The following is a 19,420-nucleotide window of genomic DNA, read 5'->3' as shown; positions in this document are numbered from 1 at the left end:
TCTGATTTGCAGGTTCAGGACACTTCGTTTATCTTGTGTATAGTTTACGTTCAGCCAGAGATCCCGGTGAAGCAACTGAAAAATCTGAACACGGCCCCTAGCAGCAAACTCCTGTACCACCGCCTGGATCTGCTGGGGCAGCCCAGCTCCTGCCTCCACTTTAAACAGCTTGCTACAGTCGGTAAGTTCAGATGAAACATTAATATAATCTTTACATTTTGTAAAAAAAAAAGAAAAAAAAAAAAAAAGTACATGCTATTCTCATATGTTGTTAGGACTTACCACACAGAGCTTATGTTTCTCTGAAAATGGACATTATTTTAAGATATATCTTTTTTTCATAAATCAAATAACAAATCCAGATGGAACACTTGCAAAAGACTTTTTGCATTCTTGCTCAACAAGTGATTTTTTTTTAACCAACAAAACCCAAATAAATGTTTTACTGTACCAGTAGTACCAATTCAAATCTTTACCTGATCAAAGTCAACAGCTTTCAAATGCGACTGTGTGTTTTTTTTTTTGTGTGTGTGCGGTCTAGTTTCGAATTACAAAACCAAAAGTTTCTATTTACAATGGTTTTGCAGCGTTGAGTATTCCAGCCAATCACAGGCATCTCTGTTGAAATCAGTGGCCAATTAGAGGTGTTTTCTGTAGGTTAGTCAGAATCTGCTATGAAGTAATTTTTGTTTTCGCAAGTTTACAGAGTTCTACACACTAGAAATAGAGCTGTGCATTAAGTGATGCAGAGTAAATCAGAGTAACTAAACTACAGCAGCAACAAGTCTGTTCCCTGAATTTATTTAGCAGCTTTTACAGTTAAAGATAAGTACTCTTTTTAAGGCAATATTTTTAAAATATAGTTTTTAAATTTAATATAGAATATTTAATGCATTATTATTTAATTATTATACCATTAATCAGTAACTTGTAGTTTACTAGTTAAGTATTTTTTTGTCATCTTCATGAATGAAAAGTTAATCTATAAATGAATTTTACTGCATAACTGCAGAGTTAAAAAAATAATAAAGGCTTTAAAATATTATACATATATACACAAACAATATACCGTATATTACTAATGCTTTTTGTTTTGTTTTTTGAAAGAAGTCTGTTATGCTCACCATGTACAGTAAAACAGTAATATTGTTAAATATTATTATAATATTATTTTAATATATTTAATTTAATTTATTCCTTTGGCAAGCTGAATTTTTCTATTCTAAATGTTGAATAGGATTGTGTTTCATTTTTCATGGTTCTTTGATAAATAGAAAGTTCAAAATAATATAATTTATTTTTTTTATTAGTCTTTACTGTCACTTTGGATCAATTTAATGAGTCCTTGCTGAATAAACATGAATTTCTTTCCTAAATAAATAAGTAATTTTTGAAAAGTGTACCTTTTTTTAAGTTACTGTTACTAAGGGATAATTGATAATGGTTAGGGGCTAATATAATAAAGCAGCACAACTGATTCCTCTCTCTTTTTTTCACAGAGAGTCCCACAGTGATGTTGTCTGCTGGTAGTTTCTCCTCTCCATATGAGCACTTGAGTCAGCCAGAGACCAAGCGCATGGTGGAGCACTACACAGCTTACCTGAGTGACAACACCCGGCTCATAGCCAACCCAGGCCTGAAGGTACACACAAACACACACTTACTGCACATCTCAGCAACACATGTCTCATAGCCAACCTGGGAATGGCTCAATCTTTCACAGTTAGTGGTCACATGGATGGTTTCTCAGTCCTAACTGGTAGTTTTTAATTGGCAGTCTTCCTGTCCTTTTTAATTCTTCTTTTTCATTAGGGAAATGCAGTGTACCAGTCTTTATGATTCTCTGCTTAGTAGAATTCTTTAACACCCCCCTCCTTTGGTCTTCCAGTCTTCTGTGAGAAATGAGGTGATGGCCACCAGTCACGTGACAGATGAATGGATGAGTCTTATGGAGATGAGCAGCCTCAACTGCTACATTGTGAGGCGTTACATAGCAACGCCCAATGGGGTGCTGCGGATTTACCCCGGTTCGCTCATGGACAAAGCCTTCGATCCCACCAGGAGGCGATGGTAAGATTTGAGCCTCAGGATAGAGGTCTTCAAACTCCTAGTGGGACACTGGTCAACAGATCCCACATTCTGTTAACTAAGCTTAACTGATTCCCAAGAAAGTATTTTGTCCATATGCAATTGCACACACTGCAAAGAAAACATGTATTTAAAAAAAAAAAGATTGTATGGGAAAAAAACAAATACTTTGATCAATTTGTACATTTTTGTTTAAAATGTGGTCTGATTAGTGATCCGTTTGTCTTTTAGGTACCTACATGCTGTAGCCAATCCTGGTCTCATCACTTTTACTGGACCCTACCTGGATGTTGGTGGGGCGGGTTATGTGGTCACCATTAGCCACACTATCCACGCCTCTAGGTCAGTTGTTTAAGGGTCACATTTCAAATTCAAACCTACTGGATCTCAACCAGCGGGCCTCAGCAAGCTTCCACAGTATAATTAATTAAAGTAATAAACTATTAATAATATATTAGAAATGTTCTAACACTTAATTAAAATTTTTAAAAAAAAATCTAGAGGTCTTTCCCCTCTGAATAACTTTTTTTTTTTTTTTTTTACAGTTCTGGAATCACAAAATGCATTGTGGTTAATTATATATATATATATATATATATATATATATATATATATATATATATATATATATATATAATATCTATAATATATATTTTTTTTAAAACAAGCAGTTTTGTCTTAATTATGTAAGAATATTGGAGACACAGGAGTCAAAAAGTTTCAGAAGCGCTGGTTTAGACACATCATTTGCTGTGTGTTAAAGCTTTTATAATGTGGATATTAGTTTATTTTTTGCTTTTTTTATGCTTGTATGGATCAGCTTTTAAAAACGATAATATAAATAACGTAAATATAGAGAATTAAATGAATAGGTTAACCATAACATGAAAATTTTACTCACTCTCAAGATGTTTTGTTTTCTCTATGATGAAATGGCCAATGCTTTACAGTGTCAATCTTACTATATAGTAAAAGTAGTTCATACAACTCATTTGCTACATAAGTCATTATTCATTTTTTTTTAATTCAACATCAAATTTTATTCATGCACATTGTACATAAGTTTATAATGTACCATGAATGAAACTTTTATTTTGTATGAACAATCTCTTGAACAGAACTTGAGTAAATAATTTTGGCACTTTTTTTTTTAAGAGTTGCCTGTAGAATGTGCAGCATATGTAGTACGTAATAGTACCTGTTGCAAATGAAAAACAACTGCCTTATCACTGTCGGGTTTGTGCTTGGCACAGTGCATGCATGCGTGTGTGTAGAGATATGATGAAGCTATTTGAAACTGGCAGTGTTCCAAAATGTCTGGTGTAGATAAAGAGAGTTTGCCCTCCACGTTTTCCAATCAGTTCTCTCTTAAGAGGAGGAAATGTGACTATGGAGTGTGCGATCTGATCTAAAGCTCCATTGCAGTGACCCATCATACTGTAGATCTCCTTATTCTTCATATTGTTCAACACACTTATCTTCCTCCTTTCCCAGTTCCCAAAAGGCCTCCGGTTACACAGTAGCGGTTATGGGCATTGACTTCACTCTGCGCTACTTCTACAAAGTTCTGTTAGATCTTCTGCCCATCTGCAACCAGGACAAGGGCAACAAAATCCGGTAAGGCCTTTCCACCAAACACAACCGCCATCTCATTTCTTCTCAAACTCTCTAGTGTTTGCCAAGACCCCAGTGTGCTGGCTGTGGTGTCCAGCGTAGTGCCTGAAGCTATCCATGCCCCACAGAGGCTCTTTAAAGCTCTTTCAAATGAAACTAATCAGATTTGCTTCTGTTTGAAAAGAGGCATTCACTTAGTCTTCTCTGCATGCTTCTAAGCTCCCTCTTTTAGCATAGGAGGAGATAGAATGAGAACGATCTGAGGTGGGGATCAAGAAACAGTGAGGGAGGGCTGGACGTAGAGAATGAGGAGAGATGAGAAGGGAAAAGTAGAAAGACTGGAAAAATTATGCTTATTTTATTTATTTATTCATTTATTTATTCATTTTTCCAAAAAAAAAAAAAATTTGGTGCTTGCCTCTGCAAAAGTCACTGCAATGATAATAGGGTGTTGTGGCAGTTGTCAAAGATTTTCTAATCACTGGGGTGGTCGCTTATGATATTCAGAGAACCAGCTTAAGCTGAAGTCACAAGCGTAGTTGTAGAGTAAATGAGCACAAAGTAAAAATATTATGTACTAGTATAATATTTGAGCATAATAATTGGGAAAAAAATGGCAGAAGGATAACATAATGATAAACAACTTATGATGATACTACAACATAAACAACTTCTTGCGCTTTTGAGCACAGGGTTCAACAAAAAACAATTCCAGTTTGTTCCATATTTCCCCTTCTAATTTTAGATGTAGTTCCTGAATATAAAACAACTTAAAAAAAAATAATTACAAAATAAATAAAACTTTTGGAATTACACAATGTATTTTTTTATTATTATTATTTTTGTAATTATAATTTAGTTACTTTTTTAATCTATAGATACACCTAATTTTTGCAAATTATATACTGTTGGGGACAGTTGGAGTCTTGCAATCAAAAAGGTAGATAGCCACTGATTTAGACTATATCAAGTATAATAGTTTTTGAAGCTTGTTTTTGTATCATAAAGAAATAGAAATCTAAATTTGTATTTTCTAATAGTCCAGTAACTAGTACTCACTAAGCCCCTAGTATGAAATTTGTAACTTTGTTTAGAATAGCAATAGCACACTTCTCCTCAGTAAGCCATGCAGTTAGCTGTATCATGCATGTCTGTAGCACAACATCCTTAAGAATAAGCAGTAATAATGCTTGCCTTTGCAAGCAGCACAAATAAACCCTACTGATGCAATATATAAATGCCAGGGAAGAAACGGAGTATGATTTTCAGGACTGACTGAAAGACACAAAGGAAGATAAGCTGATTAGGGCTGCATTCCAGGCACATCCTGTTATGTTAGGTGCCAGTACCCCATTTTTCCCTCGCTCCCTTCTTTTCTCTCTCTTTTACCCTTCCCTCTCAGTCCTCTCTTCCCTCCCTTTTTCTTTCTTCTTAACTCTATTTCTACCAGTTTGTCTCTTTCTTTGTCCCTCTTCACGCTCTCTCTGTCTCTTTATCTTTCTCTGTCTGTGCTGTGGAGGCCTCAGTGTTCTTTGAGTTTTCAGTGCTATGGTCATTAAACAGGATTAGTGACGTGGAATGCCTCAGTGTGCCACACAATAACCCGAACCGTTCTGAACTGCAGATGGTACCCTGTGAACATACAGGAAGCCATCTACTGTTTCCTTCCACCTTTCCCCTCTAAATGTCATTTTGGATCTTTGTACAGGCTCAGAGTGCTTGATCCTGTTTGTCTTGGTCTTTATGTATGTGTAGGTGTTTTATCATGGAGGACAGAGGCTATCTGGTGGCCCATCCGACTCTGATTGACCCGAAGGGCCACGCTCCAGCAGAACAGCAACATATTACTCATAAGGTAAGGAATTTTACTTCTCTTGAACAAGAAAATAGGCATTTTTATGTATTTGTCCTTAGAAAAAGGGGCATGTTTATATTCTTTAGCCATATTATATTAAAAGATTGGTAATGAAACTGAAAAACAAGCTTATTGAGTTCATAATTTTCTCCTGTTTTGCTGGACTTTTAGGAGCCTCTAGTGGCCAATGACATTCTTAACCATCCCAACTTTGTGAAGAAGAACCTGTGTAATAGTTTCAGTGACCGTACTGTGCAGCGCTTCTACAAGTTCAACACCAGTATTGTGGTGAGTGGAGTCTCTGAATTATTTCATATCAGTCAACTTGTGAATTCTGTTTGAAGTGATAATCCTGCATTTTTTACCATGTAAAGTTAGTCAGCATAATGTATTAATGATGTTAGGATGCCACCTAGTGGAGTTTATTTTAATAGTGGTAATAGCAGATGTGCTTTCTAGTGTAACCAGTAGTTGTGGAAAGACTGTTATGAAATTAAATGATTGTTAATGGCTAACTGTGTCTTTGTAATTTTTTCAGGGTGATCTGACAAACCTTGTGCACGGCAGTCACTGTTCAAAGTACCGGCTCACTCGTATCCCAGGAACCAATGCGTTTGCTGGTATTGTGAATGAGACCTGTGATTCACTGGCCTTCTGTGCTTGCAGTACTGTGGATCGTCTTTGTCTTAACTGCCACAGGTAATGTGTACTCTCTGCACAACTCTACTAATAATAATTCTGTATCCGTGTTCTGTTCATTTACGTAAATATTAAGGCATAGCTATGTTTATTTATTTATTTACACAACTGTTCAAAAGTTAGGGGTTGGTGAGGTCTTTAAATGTTTTTTTTAACTATAAAAAAACCTAACAAAAAACAAAACAAAAACTACAAAAAAACAATAGTTTTGTGAATTATTTTTTACTAGGCTTGTTTTTTATATATATATATTTTCACTCAGTTTCACAGACAAGGCTTAAGCCTAGTCCCAGATTAAAATGCGTGTCTGAGTTTTTACCTGAAAGAAACTTGCACTGACATCTCTTAAAATATGTCAGTGCCATTATTTTGTCTTAAGATGCACTTGAGTAATGTTATTTTCTGAGGCACGTTTATAAAAGATACTTAAATGTCCTAATTAAACTATGGCCTAATCCTTTTTTTATTTTTTTATTTTTTTATTTTGTAGAATAGAAGTTTCAGAAGTCATTTTTGTTAAATGTACAGCATCCTTGCTAAATAAAACCATTCATTTATTAAAAAAAAAATAATCCTGACTGACCCTATACCTTTGAAAAGCATTTATTTAGTTAGTTAGGGTTAGGGATTTTAACCACAAGAGTTCATAATGAAAATAAAAGTAGTTTTATGATAGAAAAGTAATAGCCTAAATTAAAATGAATTAAATACAAAAATATTTAAATACAGTTAAGTGCCTATCAGTACTTTGATTCTCCCATTCTCATACTTAAGGACTCCTTGAAACGGTTTGAGTTGTCTATCCTATGTTAATGTATTTCCTGGACTGAACACATTAATGGCTCAACCCTATTTATTTATGTATGTATTCATTTAAAATGCCAGTATGCTTTAGTTGTAACTCACAATTGTAAACCAAAATTTGCATTTGATTTGAGAAAATCAAATTTTTAATCAATTTATAAGACTGCACTAACAAAAGTCATAGCCACAAATCTCAAACTTTACGTCCATTCATATAAATAATAGTGAAGTTGATAGTTCCAGGTTAAAAGACCTGCAAACAGACTTTTTCAATGTATTTTCATCTTCCCCAGAATGGAGCAGAATGAATGTGAGTGCCCCTGTGAATGCCCTCTAGAGGTGAATGAATGTACTGGCAACCTCACCAACGCTGAGAACAGGTAAACCACTGATGTTTAAAGGACAGTCTTGCATTATTTATTTAGGGACATGTAGAAGACATTGAGTCCATTTTTAAACATATTACATGTTGTACACAATGTGTTGGGAAAAAGGTTACCCCTTAAGAGCTTGGAGAATAGACTGCCACAATATATGATCCAGAAATTAATCACTGGACCACATGTCCAGATTCTCATCAGAATGCACTGGAATGAATCACACTTAGTCACACACATGCACACACACACACACTTCTGCCTGTCACTTCATCAAGTTCTTGTTTGTCACGATGAATAGATATCCAGCCACCTGTGTCCTCAATTAGCCGTCAGTTCAGGATTGTTCCTCAGTAGACATTTAGACAAATTCAGGTTTGTTGCATTATTCCCAGCTGAGAGATCTCAAGGCATTTACTTTCCTCACTGTGCCATCTGTTAATTTTAATGAAAAACTGTACACTTGAATGCTAATAAATGTATGCTTTACTACAGAGAGCTGTGTGTTAAAAAAGGCTGGGTATTCATTGTGTAGCAATAATAATTGTTGATTTGTTGTCTGCTGAATGTCATTGATCTACAGAAATGTAGTAATTACAAGTAGCTTTGACTTTAATGAGTTCCATATTGAATTTAGGGTCTAACTGACTCAGCTTGCCTTATTACTGTGTGTGTGTGTGTGTGTGTGTGTGTGTGTGTGTGTGTGTGTGTGTGTGAGCAGAAACCCGAGCTGCGACGTGCACCAGGAACCTTTGTCTTTGACTGTAATTGAGCCCAGTCTACAGGACACTCTGCCTCAGTGTATCAACACCAGATGCAGCCAGCGCTTCACCAGCAGGTACAGCCATATACTGTATCAGTTGTGATCAGTCTGCCCTTAGCAGGACCTTAACAGAAACACAGAGTCTTTGAGAGTAATGATGTTTCTCCTTTCACTTACATCTAATTTCACATCACTTATTCAGAACCTGTGCTGACCACCGCAACAACAAGCATGTGTTTCTCAAGATCATACAACGTCAGCTATTATCAGGGACTGTCGAAATCAAAGACTCAAAAATAGCTCATGAGTTATCACACACTTTCATTCACCACAGTCTCAGAGAACAAAATCTGTGTTGGTAACATTAGTTAACTGTATGAACTAGCAATGAAAAATACTTCTAAGGCATTTATTAATCTTAGTTAATTGTATTTCAGCATTATTAAAATCCAAAGTTGTATCTGTTAATATTATTTAATAGACTTGAACTAACACTGAACAGTTAGTTTAATGACTTACATTAAGATGATATAAATACTGTAAAAAATGCATTGCTCATTCTTAATTAATTAACTAATGTTAACTAATGGAAGCTTATTGTGAAGTGTTACCACTGTGTTTTATGTGACTAGTTGTTAAATATACATACTCAAAACTTGTAGTGACAAATGGTATTTTCATTTTTAGAACTAAGTATAGTCTAAACTGCTTTTATACATTTTATAAAATAGAATGTTATAACATTTTCTAAAATGATTTTTAGTATATTGTTTAAACAGTGTTTGTGGGGGTGCTTTGGTGAAACAAAAGATGATTCATTGTTACAAAAGATTTTTATATTAAATAAAATGCTGTTCTATAGTACTTTCTACTCATCAAAGAATCCTGTGTCATGTTTTCCACGAAAATATTACAAACATTACCAAAATAAATAATAATAAAAAAACATTCAGCATTGCTGATAATAAGAAATGTTTCTTGGGCACCAAATCAGCATTTTAAAATGATTTCTGAAGGATCATGTGACACTAAAGACTGGAAGTAATGGCTGCTGAAAATTCATCTCTGTCATCACAGGAGCAAATTACATTTTAAAATATATTGAAATAGAAAACTTTTTTTTTAATAATTGTAATATTTTACAGTTTTATCGTATTTATGATCAAATAAATGCAGCCTTGGTAAACGAAAGAGATATCTTTCAAAAACATTACAAAATTCATACTGTAGCCATCTCTATAACTTTTTTCTTTTTGTATGTTCTGTTTTATTTGTGTGGGTTTTAGTGACTGTTTTGGTGTTCTGGACTGTGAGTGGTGTATGGTGGACAGTGACGGAAAGACCCATTTGGATAAGCCTTACTGTGCCCTACAGAAGGAATGTTTTGGAGGGATAGTGGGTGCCAAGAGTCCCTATGTGGATGGACTGGGCATTTTAGGTGAGCTACTACTTCTGCAGTCACATTTATTGCACTTTATTAATATATTTTTTCTGTTTATAATAACTTAGGTGGATAAATTGCATTGATGGGTCACAATAGTCCAATAGTCATTTACTTCTTTCTTTTGTTTAGTTTTACTGTTTTAGAAAGATTATGCACAGAATTTTGGAATAACACCGACTCCATGATTCACACATTTTGCCTTGAGGATCTTTGCTAGCGTGTATGCTTTATTTCATTATTTCATTTCATTATATCATTATTTTTGTATTTCTGTGCAGATGAGGAGTTGGCTTCGCTGAACATGATCAAGAGTGCGCCTGTGGGGCCAGTGGCAGGAGGGATTATGGGATGCATCATGGTACTGGTGTTGGCTGTGTATGCCTACAGGCACCAGATCCACCGTCGCAGCCATCAGCACATGTCTCCGCTGGCCGCACAAGGTGAGGCTGGACACTTTGAGTCTGAAAGTGAGAATGATTCTTACCAGGGACTGTTGGGAAATAATACTAGGGCTCTGCAATTAATTGAATTTCAGTTTTGATTTTGGCTTCCAAAGATTATGAAAACACAATCATTGAAATACAAATATAATTATGCTACATTCCATTCCTTCGCATTAAAGCGGTTTGCTTTCACTTCTCCTTAATGTCCAAATTGGTCAAATCTTGTAACACAAGTGCAATAATGTGCAGCCTACTGCAGGATGCGTTTGAAAAAAAAGTTGTTAAAAGTGCATAAAGCTGCCAAAAAGAACTCAGGCAACTTTCTGTACGCGTATTCCAAGATAGAGTGGAACACAGACAAGCAAAGTATACTTTGGGCTTCGGATACACATCTAACAGTCAAATACTCACCAAAATATGCCAGAAGGCCCGTGTTGGCAAGTATTCATAATAACACAGTCAGTTATGTCTTAAGTGAACACAAACAGAGCACAAAATTAAATTGGATGCGTCGTATATTAGAGCCGTGCATTCAGTCGTAGAGTGACAGCAGCCTAATATACCTGCTGCTGTCCTTAATGTTAATCAAACAAAAGCTGAAGAAAAAAACATTAATAAGCTTTAATAAGAATCCATGTACAGTATATATAATTCAGACTGTTCAGTGTGTTTATATATATATATATATATATATATATATATATATATATATATATATATATATATATATATATATATATATATATATATATATCAAGAATTGTGAAATTTCACTGGTATATAAATGTTGATATCATAGCAGCCTTCTTTCCAGCAAATATACTTAATGATGTAGAACTATCGTGAAAAAAAAAATGTATTGAAAAGATGTGTGGTATCGCTCGCTCCTAATTTTGCTAATTGTGATTATAATATTGACCAAAATAACTGTGGTTATGATTTTTGCCATAATCAAGCAGCCCTATGTTTTACTCTGTTGTGAATGTGATTTGGTTTCGTTTTAATAGTTTACTACTGAATAAAAAAATAATCAGCATTAAAGATTATTGAATTAAAGTCACAGCGCATAACCCATGTTATTGCCATTATGTACCATATTTCAGATCGAAACAAGATATTCAAGGATTATAAAATGTAGACTGGGACCTTTTTTAATCGTGTATTGATTAGACAGTGACGAGTGATCTCTGACAAAGAGTCTGGTGACGTCAGCCTGAAAAGGAAAGTTGTTTCAGAGAAAGAGCAAGTAAAACTCACCTTAATGAGGGAAAAATTATTGAGTGCACTTTTAAAGTGTGCTACTCTGTGCTAATGAGATACTAAAGTACAGTTGACCACTAAAAGGACTTTAGAAGGATATAAAAGTAATTTAAAGAGCTGAATTCCCTCTTCCTTTCTAGTTGCTGCCTCATGTCTAAGCTAAATTAAACCTCCATATGTGCACGACTAGGAAGCATAACTTGCATGCAGTATATAGATCTGTCTGAATCAGTCTGAGAAGTGCTGCTGTTTTCTGTTTTGCAGTTACATAAACTGTCTGAGAGAGTCCACTTTAGTCTGAATCTGCATTCTAGAAATGAATAGACTTGAATGCTATATTCCCTTGAATTGGCTGTCTTCGTTTTTTTAATGTCTGATAGGCATTCGTGGGCAAAAATTGATTTGAAGAGATTTGATGTCTGTCTTCTTTTTTATGAGAAAGACTGGACCAAGGGAGAAGACAAAGATATATTACATCAAATCTGTTCAGGGTTGCTCCATCTTTCTGATCTTCTCCTATGCCTGTCTTTCTGTCTCTCTCTCTTTCATCAGAGATGTCTGTCAGGATGTCCAACCTGGACAACGAGCGAGATGACAGAGATGAAGACAGTCACGAAGACAGAGGAATAAGTAAGATCCCCGCCTGCCTGCCTGGCACAGCTTCAAACAAATTAACACAGAAAACCTTCAATGCCCATTTTAGCATTAGTAATTGCACTGAGGGTTTTTATGTACATCAAATCTGCAGTATTATACTTTGTGCCATTAATGCTGTTTTTCACTGATTCAGTGCATCAGACACCAAATGGATGATAATCCGTAAATTCTTTGTGTATGGTGTGCTGTTTTATTCTCTTAGAGTAAAAAGTGAGCATTTATGCTCACAATGGTACTGTGCCATTCTTGTGTGATAATTGCTTCAAACAGCCCATGTGGGTTAGTCTGATGTCGTAATTGGTCTCATCTTTATGCACAATATAAAAATGTGTTGTACATTTTATAATCAGAAGCATTTACAATGCCATCTGATTTACATCACAAAGTTCTTTTAATTAGATTTTGTGCTATGCATAACTGTAAGAAAGACTTTTTGAAACATCATGCATATCTGTAAGAAATCTAAATGAATAACAGGCAGTATGTATATAATACTGATTATTAGTGCAGAGCAATTGGAAATGTGGAAAAATGTAAACACTAAAAACAGACAAAACATACAGGAAGGTACTTACAATGGCCGCTTGCCCAATTGACTACCATTGTAAGTGCATAACAGTCAGTGCATTTATTTGAATTTTTGTTTTATGAACTTAGGGCAATTTATGATCTTTGGGCAACATGCAATGAAAAAAAAAGTATAATATTGAGTAATAACTTAGCAAATGTATCGCATAACATCTCACATTTCATAGAGCTACTGATATACAATTTCTTTCCCTATTCACTTAAGTATATCCTGGTGTCCACTACAGTGGACATGTATGAAACTGATGCATGTCTCAAAACAGAAAGTCATATTCTGCTTTGAACCCCACTAAAGTTGTCCTGAGATGTTCATTTATGACAAACACTTTGAAAATTAGTCCGATTTAAATGATAATTGCAAATATTGTCATTTTCTATGAGAGTGCCAAATTTGATCATTCTGTAAATACAGACAGTAAAATCAACAATTATTATTGCTACACAGTGAATACCCAACCTTTTTTAACAAACAGCTCTCTGTAAGTACAGGACATCCAGAGTTAAAACTGTGGCCTGTATGCTCTCAGAGAAACTTGCTAAAATATAATGTCTTCTACAGCGGACAGAAATAAATGCCTATAAGACAAGAGTGTGATATGGTGCTTTGAAAGTCTTTTGGAAGACATCTTTTTGAATTTTTTTTAGTTCATCCCCAGTATAACCTTTTATATGAGAAGTATCTACAAGTATGTTATTGCCTTTAAAATTTGCTGTACTTGTACACTATGCTGGCCAGCTGGAGACCCAAGTGTTTTATTGTTATATGACTGTTTGGCTTTGTTTCTCTCTCTCTCTGCAGTTAGTAACACTCGATTCATCGCTGCTGTTATTGAGAGGCACACACACAGCCCAGAACGACGACGGAGATACTGGGGGCGGTCAGGGACCGAAAGTGACCATGGTAAGAATGTGTGTGTGTGTGTGTGTGTGCGTGCACTCCTTCCTCAAAGTCTAAACGAAAAACGATATTAGTATGTCTGAAAAGATCCTTTTGAAATAAGGGTCAAAGAAAAATTCAAAGGCGTGACCATCAAATTTCTCACTTAAGAATATACTGAGAGTTTTATTATTGAAATAAAGCAAAGCCAGGGAGCTCAGTGTATGCTTGTGTTTGGCCTCTATTTCATTGGCGGCTCCGGGCTTGGGTTACATGGAGTCTTCAGTGCATGCTAAATCTGCCGCCCCTCAGGGACGAGGCTTTCTGGAGATCATTGTGTAACCAGCAAGAGGAGAAAGGGCAGCCCTATTCCACAAGGAGAGGTGCAATGAGAGACCTGGAGGAAGAAAGCCAGCAAAGTGGGTAGATTGAGAGATGCCAGAACAGTTAGAGGTGGCAAAGACCAAGTACAAAAGTTTCTTCCCTGTATTTTTATTTCTATGGTTAAAGTTCGCCTCCCACCAGCTGCTCAGTCATCCAGCTTAAGGGGTCGTTTTAAAGCAATATCGATTTGGCTTTTGAGCGTGTGTATGCAGGAAAACAGCACCGAAGCCTTTTCCTGTGCGCTCTGACTCATTACCACTCCACCAACACGGAGATTTTTCGCCAGGAGCAACGTAGATATTGGAGTATTCGATTCAGATCGAGGCTTAAAGAATTTCTCTAAACAGAAATGTGTTTTCTGCCAGGAACTGGGATGCTTTTTAGTACTTGTTTGCTTGCTTGGCTCTTTGATATGTTTAGGGATAGATCCTGATCCAGAATTGGTATCCCAGCTCTTTCATTCTCACTGCAGAGTTTCAAAGCTTATTCCAGATCTGGTCTGAGACGGCTCATGCAAACATTGATCAAAGTCAGGTTCATAAGAGGTTTTTGACCTTTCTTTTCACCTCCGATCCCGTTTCAAATGTCACATGTGGCTGGACGCTTGGCCATCTGACAGCGGGACAAGACCTTTTTTGTGCTCTCTGTATTGGGCCTTAATTTAATTCAGGATGTGCTGTGACTGTTATTATGTTAAGTTTCCAACTGTTTGTTTGTTTTTGTATGCATTGTGAGCTCCTCTCCCACTGTACAAGTTTAGTTGTCAGCAACTGTCTAATCTATTATTCACTTCAGCTACTTCATGAGTCTTTTGTATTGTTGTCTAAACAGGAACATCAGCAGTTTGACGGGAAAATAGATTTGGGTAGATAACAATAACGTTGACAGCTTCTGCTTTCAACTAGATTTTAAGTTAAAAAATTATGTATAAAGGAAGGTGTGTGTTTCAGATGATAACTCATCAACATTTGTTCCTAGTTTAATTTATTTTCTTTTTGAGGCATTTAGTTTTAAAAAAAGTAGAAATATTCTATGTAGTCTCAGTATAAAGTCTGTATGTTTAAAGCTGTATAATAGGTGTAGTAGGTACAGTAGTAGGCATCAAGGCTTTCTTCCCCAATGCAGAACTCTTGCAATGAGACAAACTGATAATATGAACACTACTTTGCACTATTGCCATTCCTCTGCAACACAACTTCCACAACTTCATAATTATTATAATCATTACTGCAACTATATCAATACATTTATAACATATAGCTGTTTTTATAATTATAATTTTGCACTGCACTGATTAAAACATTTTTATTTGGATCCCTGGTCTGTATTATTTTCAATATAATACAGTTTGTGGACAGTAAGATTTTTTTCTTAAAGAAATGAATACTTTATTTGACAAAGATGCAGTAAATTGTTTTAAACTGACAGTAAAGACTATGAATTTTGATATTTTTTTTCAACTGTGATATAAAAATCTTTCTTGAATACTAAAGCAGCATATTAGAATGATTTCTGAAGGATCATTTGAGACTGTATACTAGAGTAATGGCTGCTGAAAATTTAGCTTTGCTATCATAGGTATTGATGACATCAAATTGTCATAATATTTCACAATTTTACAGTTTTTACTGTATTTTGAATATATATATATATATATATATGTATGTATGTATATGTGTGTGTGTGTGTGTGTGTGTGTGTGTGTGTGTGTGTGTGTGTAACTAGTTTCCGTAAGCAATTTCTACAAAATGACAGCGATATAACTAGGTTCAAATTTCCATTCTCAGTTGAAAATTTCTCTTCAGCTATTGTTTTAGAGATACAAAAAGCTGTTAGCTACACTCGTAGAACATTTAAGATTCAAAGTTAATTTATAATGTAGCTTCCGAAAATATTGATTGTGATTCCTTGTCTGTTTGTTTGTAGGTTACAGCACCATGAGCCCTCAGGAGGACAGCGAGAACCCGCCCTGCAACAATGATCCTCTCTCTGCGGGCGTTGATGTGGGCAACCACGATGAGGACCTCGACCTGGACACGCCTCCACAGACAGCTGCTCTTCTCAGCCACAAGTTCCACCCTTATCGGCACCCGCACACACACCACCCCCTGCACTTGCACACGCATCATCTCCAGGCTGCCGTCACCGTGCACAGCGTGGATGCCGAGTGCTGATCCTGCCCACCCGTGACCCCAAACCAACCGCCAACCCTGCCTTTAATGCCACTTCTAACTTCAGCCATCACCTCCATTCAGGCCCTGCCAAACCGAGGAGAGAACCTTAATTCCCGACTCTCCCTGGGCATCTGCTGAAGGAGGTCAGAGGTGTTGTGTGCTTGTTGACCATGGGGGCGAACATTTAACCTCTGTAGAGGTCATTAAGGAGTGCATTTGGCAGGTGCATACAGTACAAAGCTCCTTATGTTTGTTTTTTCCAAGAAACAATGAAAATGAAAGGATTATTTTTCTACTATTTATTTAACAGGAGTGGAGATGGAGATAATGATTGGAAAAAAAATTAAATTAACTGACTGACTGAGTTTGTCAGCTTTCTATTAGGCCTATGGAGCCCATTTTAGGACCTGGTCCAGGTTTTCTCCTCAACTAGACTGTGAAGCAGCCTTGAAGGATTCGATTCATGGCACATTTGAGTCATCTGCATGCCATGAGAATTTCTTGTGGGGAGAGTAAACAAAACATTTCAAGGAACGATAGACACAAATGCCTGCGCTGCACATCCAGGAGACAAGAAAATGTGGCATATTCTGAGGAGCTGTCACTCGCTGGTTTGATTTATTTGGGGTTTTTTTGACAGTGTGAGATGATGGTGAATCTCAAGACACTGTGCAATGTGACCAAGGTGTTCGGGGCCACAAACCCAGCGCGGGATATTTGAAATATTTTAAAGATGACTGGGAGAGAGACTATGCTCAGTTGTGTCACTGTGTGTATAAGCTCTCGTTGTATTTCTGTCTGCCCGATTATTTTACATTTGGTGTACGAGAGAGAGAGAGAAACAGAGTGTGCATGTGTTGGTGCTTGTGTACGTAATTGTGTGTGAATGTGGTGGATGTGTGATGGCGCAGATGGATCGTCTCCAATAATGTTGTCATTTTTTTTTTAAGTCATTAGTCAGTATTGATGGAATGCCATGATATTTTCAGATCCTTTTAAACCCATGTGCACTTTTACTGAACTGCTTGTCTACTGATATATAGACATTGTGCTCCTATGATTTTAGAGGGATTGTGTCTATTGTTTTCAGAATGAAATGATATACCATGTATATACATCTAAAGTTTAACGAAGTAGCTATAAATGTGTCATACACTACAAACCTTTTATCCTCTTCAGAAGTGTTTTATTTTGTCAGTGTTTATTGAGGTTTTTCTGCATATGGGGGGGGGGGGGGCTAATGAATTGTTTTATTATGGTTTTAATTTATCTGTGATAAGAAAACATACCCATTATCATGAGTCATGTGATCTTAAATGATCTAACACATAAGCAAAACAACTTTTCACACTTTATGATACAGAAGTCTGGAACATTAGTTCTGTCCAGGCATGTCCCTGTGAAATTTCATCCTCAGTCTGTTACAGTGACAGTTTTAAGCAAGTATACCTTTGAGACTGCTGAATCACATCTATGAATCATATTTTATGTGCTTAAAGTTCCGTCCGTGTGCAGCTATCATTCTTATTTTGGTCATATAACACTTTAAACTTGATATTCAGATCTCTTGCAGGGTGAATATGATAAATCGTTCCACTTTGTGACTGTGATCAGTCTGGTCATTATATGGGATCTGCTGTGATTCCAACATAAGCAATAATTGCACAGAATTTGGTGTTTGTGTTTATACATGCATTTAACTTCATATAAAAAGATGTAATATTTTCGTTATTAAAATGTTTTACAGAACAAGTCATTTCAATACTTAGAGATTTAAGATTCAGCTCATAATTCAACCACCCCAAGAGGATTGAGGGCTACTGTAGTTGTCAAACATTTTACTCCAGTGAATATTTTTCAGGGTGGGGATACTGAATAAATTAACTTCGGTGTAGGCACATGCCTTGAAGCTTTGGCCACAGAACATTTCCAATGTTATTGCCAAAGTAAAATGATAGAGTTGATTAAACACATACATTTTTGCCCATTATATGGTGTAAGGGGTTAATCTGTCTATTAAAGGCTTTTCAGCTAAATTAAAATGTTTTGAGCTAGTTTCAAACCAACTGAATCTGTGGAACTTGACTTTTGACCTTTATGGTTACTGAAAAATATCCCATATGTTACCTTCCCCGTGTGGCATCTAGCCCCGATGTCTTCTAAATATTAGTAGTCAGTAAGTATTTAACAACATTTCAACTTTCTCTCATGCCATTATTTCTCTATCGCATATTTCAAGTATATCCATTATAACCCTCTTTCAGGTTGATGTGGTGATCCTTTTCATTTTTTTTAAATATCAATGCATAGGTTGTCCGTTTAAATGAAGCAAAGCACTGGGATTTATGGGGTAGGATTAAAATATAAGCCTACTCCATTATGACATCATGAACCCATTACTGACCTACATTTACGATTTTTGGTTGATCATTTTTAACCTGAACACGAGGTGTGAACACAGTGTTGTAGGCAGAAAAGTGGAGCACTTCTGTTAAAGGGTTACTCCATCGCAAAATTAAAATTGTCATTATTCACTTACCCCCATGTAGTTCCAAACCCGTAAAAGCTTTATTCGTCTTGGAACACAGTTTTTGGATGAAAACCGGTAGGCTTGAGACTGTCCCATAGATTGCCAAATAAATAACAGTGTCAAGGTCCAGGAAAGTATGAAAAGCATCGTCAGAATAGTCCATCTGCCATCAGTGATTCAACCATAAAGTTATGAATCGACGAGAATACTTTTTGTACACGAAGAAAACAAAAAGAAAAGTTTGTTTCAAAGAACCAGTTCAAAAAAATATTCATCTAGTGTCCTGACAAAAACACCATCACATGTTGTCACCTGGCATGGCATATTAGCCTAAGTGCTTTAAAAATGTTCCAACGTGTCATACATATATATATAGTTTTTTAAAATTATTATTATTACAATTATTATTACTATTATATAAATTATTATTGTTATTATTTTTCCTTTTATTTTGGTTATTTCATAATGGTGTTTATTGTAATTTCCATGTGTTCAGTTTCTTTCTCCCATGATTTACCAAAGTGCTCAAAACTGGCCACTTCAAAGGGCCCTTCGGAATGAAGGATTTCAAAGGGTACAGCTGATGGACACTTCGGGCTCCCATGATCCTTTGCGTAGATTCTTTGCATGATGACAGCGCCTGCGTGTGGGCATGTGATGATGACGCAGAAGGGTACTTCAAGAAACAGTTGTTTGGTCCCCTACACCCTTCAACCCTTTGAAGGTCTCACTCCGAAGGGTAAACCCTTTGAAGGAATTAGGGCATAGGGATGAGCCCTTCCGAATGGACACCAGGGTATAAGCCTTCGGTTGATTCGGACCGATTCGTTAAAGGTATACTCCACCCCAAAATGAAGGGGGTA

General features: G+C 36.1%; 1 protein-coding gene across 1 annotated transcript in view; it reads left to right on the top strand.

Annotated features, from left to right (window-relative positions):
- The window catches only part of LOC109054253 (VWFA and cache domain-containing protein 1-like), a 73,437-nt gene extending 56,243 nt beyond the window's left edge, over window positions 1-17,194 (top strand). Inside the window, exons 13-27 of the mRNA XM_042758368.1 lie at window positions 13-181; window positions 1,500-1,642; window positions 1,889-2,070; window positions 2,320-2,430; window positions 3,583-3,705; window positions 5,458-5,557; window positions 5,729-5,845; window positions 6,096-6,256; window positions 7,354-7,440; window positions 8,159-8,275; window positions 9,487-9,638; window positions 9,923-10,084; window positions 11,900-11,977; window positions 13,392-13,493; window positions 15,780-17,194. Of these exons, the coding sequence (XP_042614302.1) occupies window positions 13-181; window positions 1,500-1,642; window positions 1,889-2,070; window positions 2,320-2,430; window positions 3,583-3,705; window positions 5,458-5,557; window positions 5,729-5,845; window positions 6,096-6,256; window positions 7,354-7,440; window positions 8,159-8,275; window positions 9,487-9,638; window positions 9,923-10,084; window positions 11,900-11,977; window positions 13,392-13,493; window positions 15,780-16,027 (2,052 nt within the window). The 3' untranslated portion in view covers window positions 16,028-17,194. The remainder of the gene's footprint in view (window positions 1-12; window positions 182-1,499; window positions 1,643-1,888; window positions 2,071-2,319; window positions 2,431-3,582; window positions 3,706-5,457; window positions 5,558-5,728; window positions 5,846-6,095; window positions 6,257-7,353; window positions 7,441-8,158; window positions 8,276-9,486; window positions 9,639-9,922; window positions 10,085-11,899; window positions 11,978-13,391; window positions 13,494-15,779) is intronic.
- Window positions 17,195-19,420: the final 2,226 nt, after the last annotated feature.

This window comes from Cyprinus carpio, chromosome A6, assembly GCF_018340385.1.
Source record: "Cyprinus carpio isolate SPL01 chromosome A6, ASM1834038v1, whole genome shotgun sequence".
NCBI lineage: Eukaryota > Metazoa > Chordata > Actinopteri > Cypriniformes > Cyprinidae > Cyprinus > Cyprinus carpio.
The sequence above is the reverse complement of the archived record's forward strand: the minus strand, read 5'-3'. Positions and strand labels throughout refer to the sequence as shown.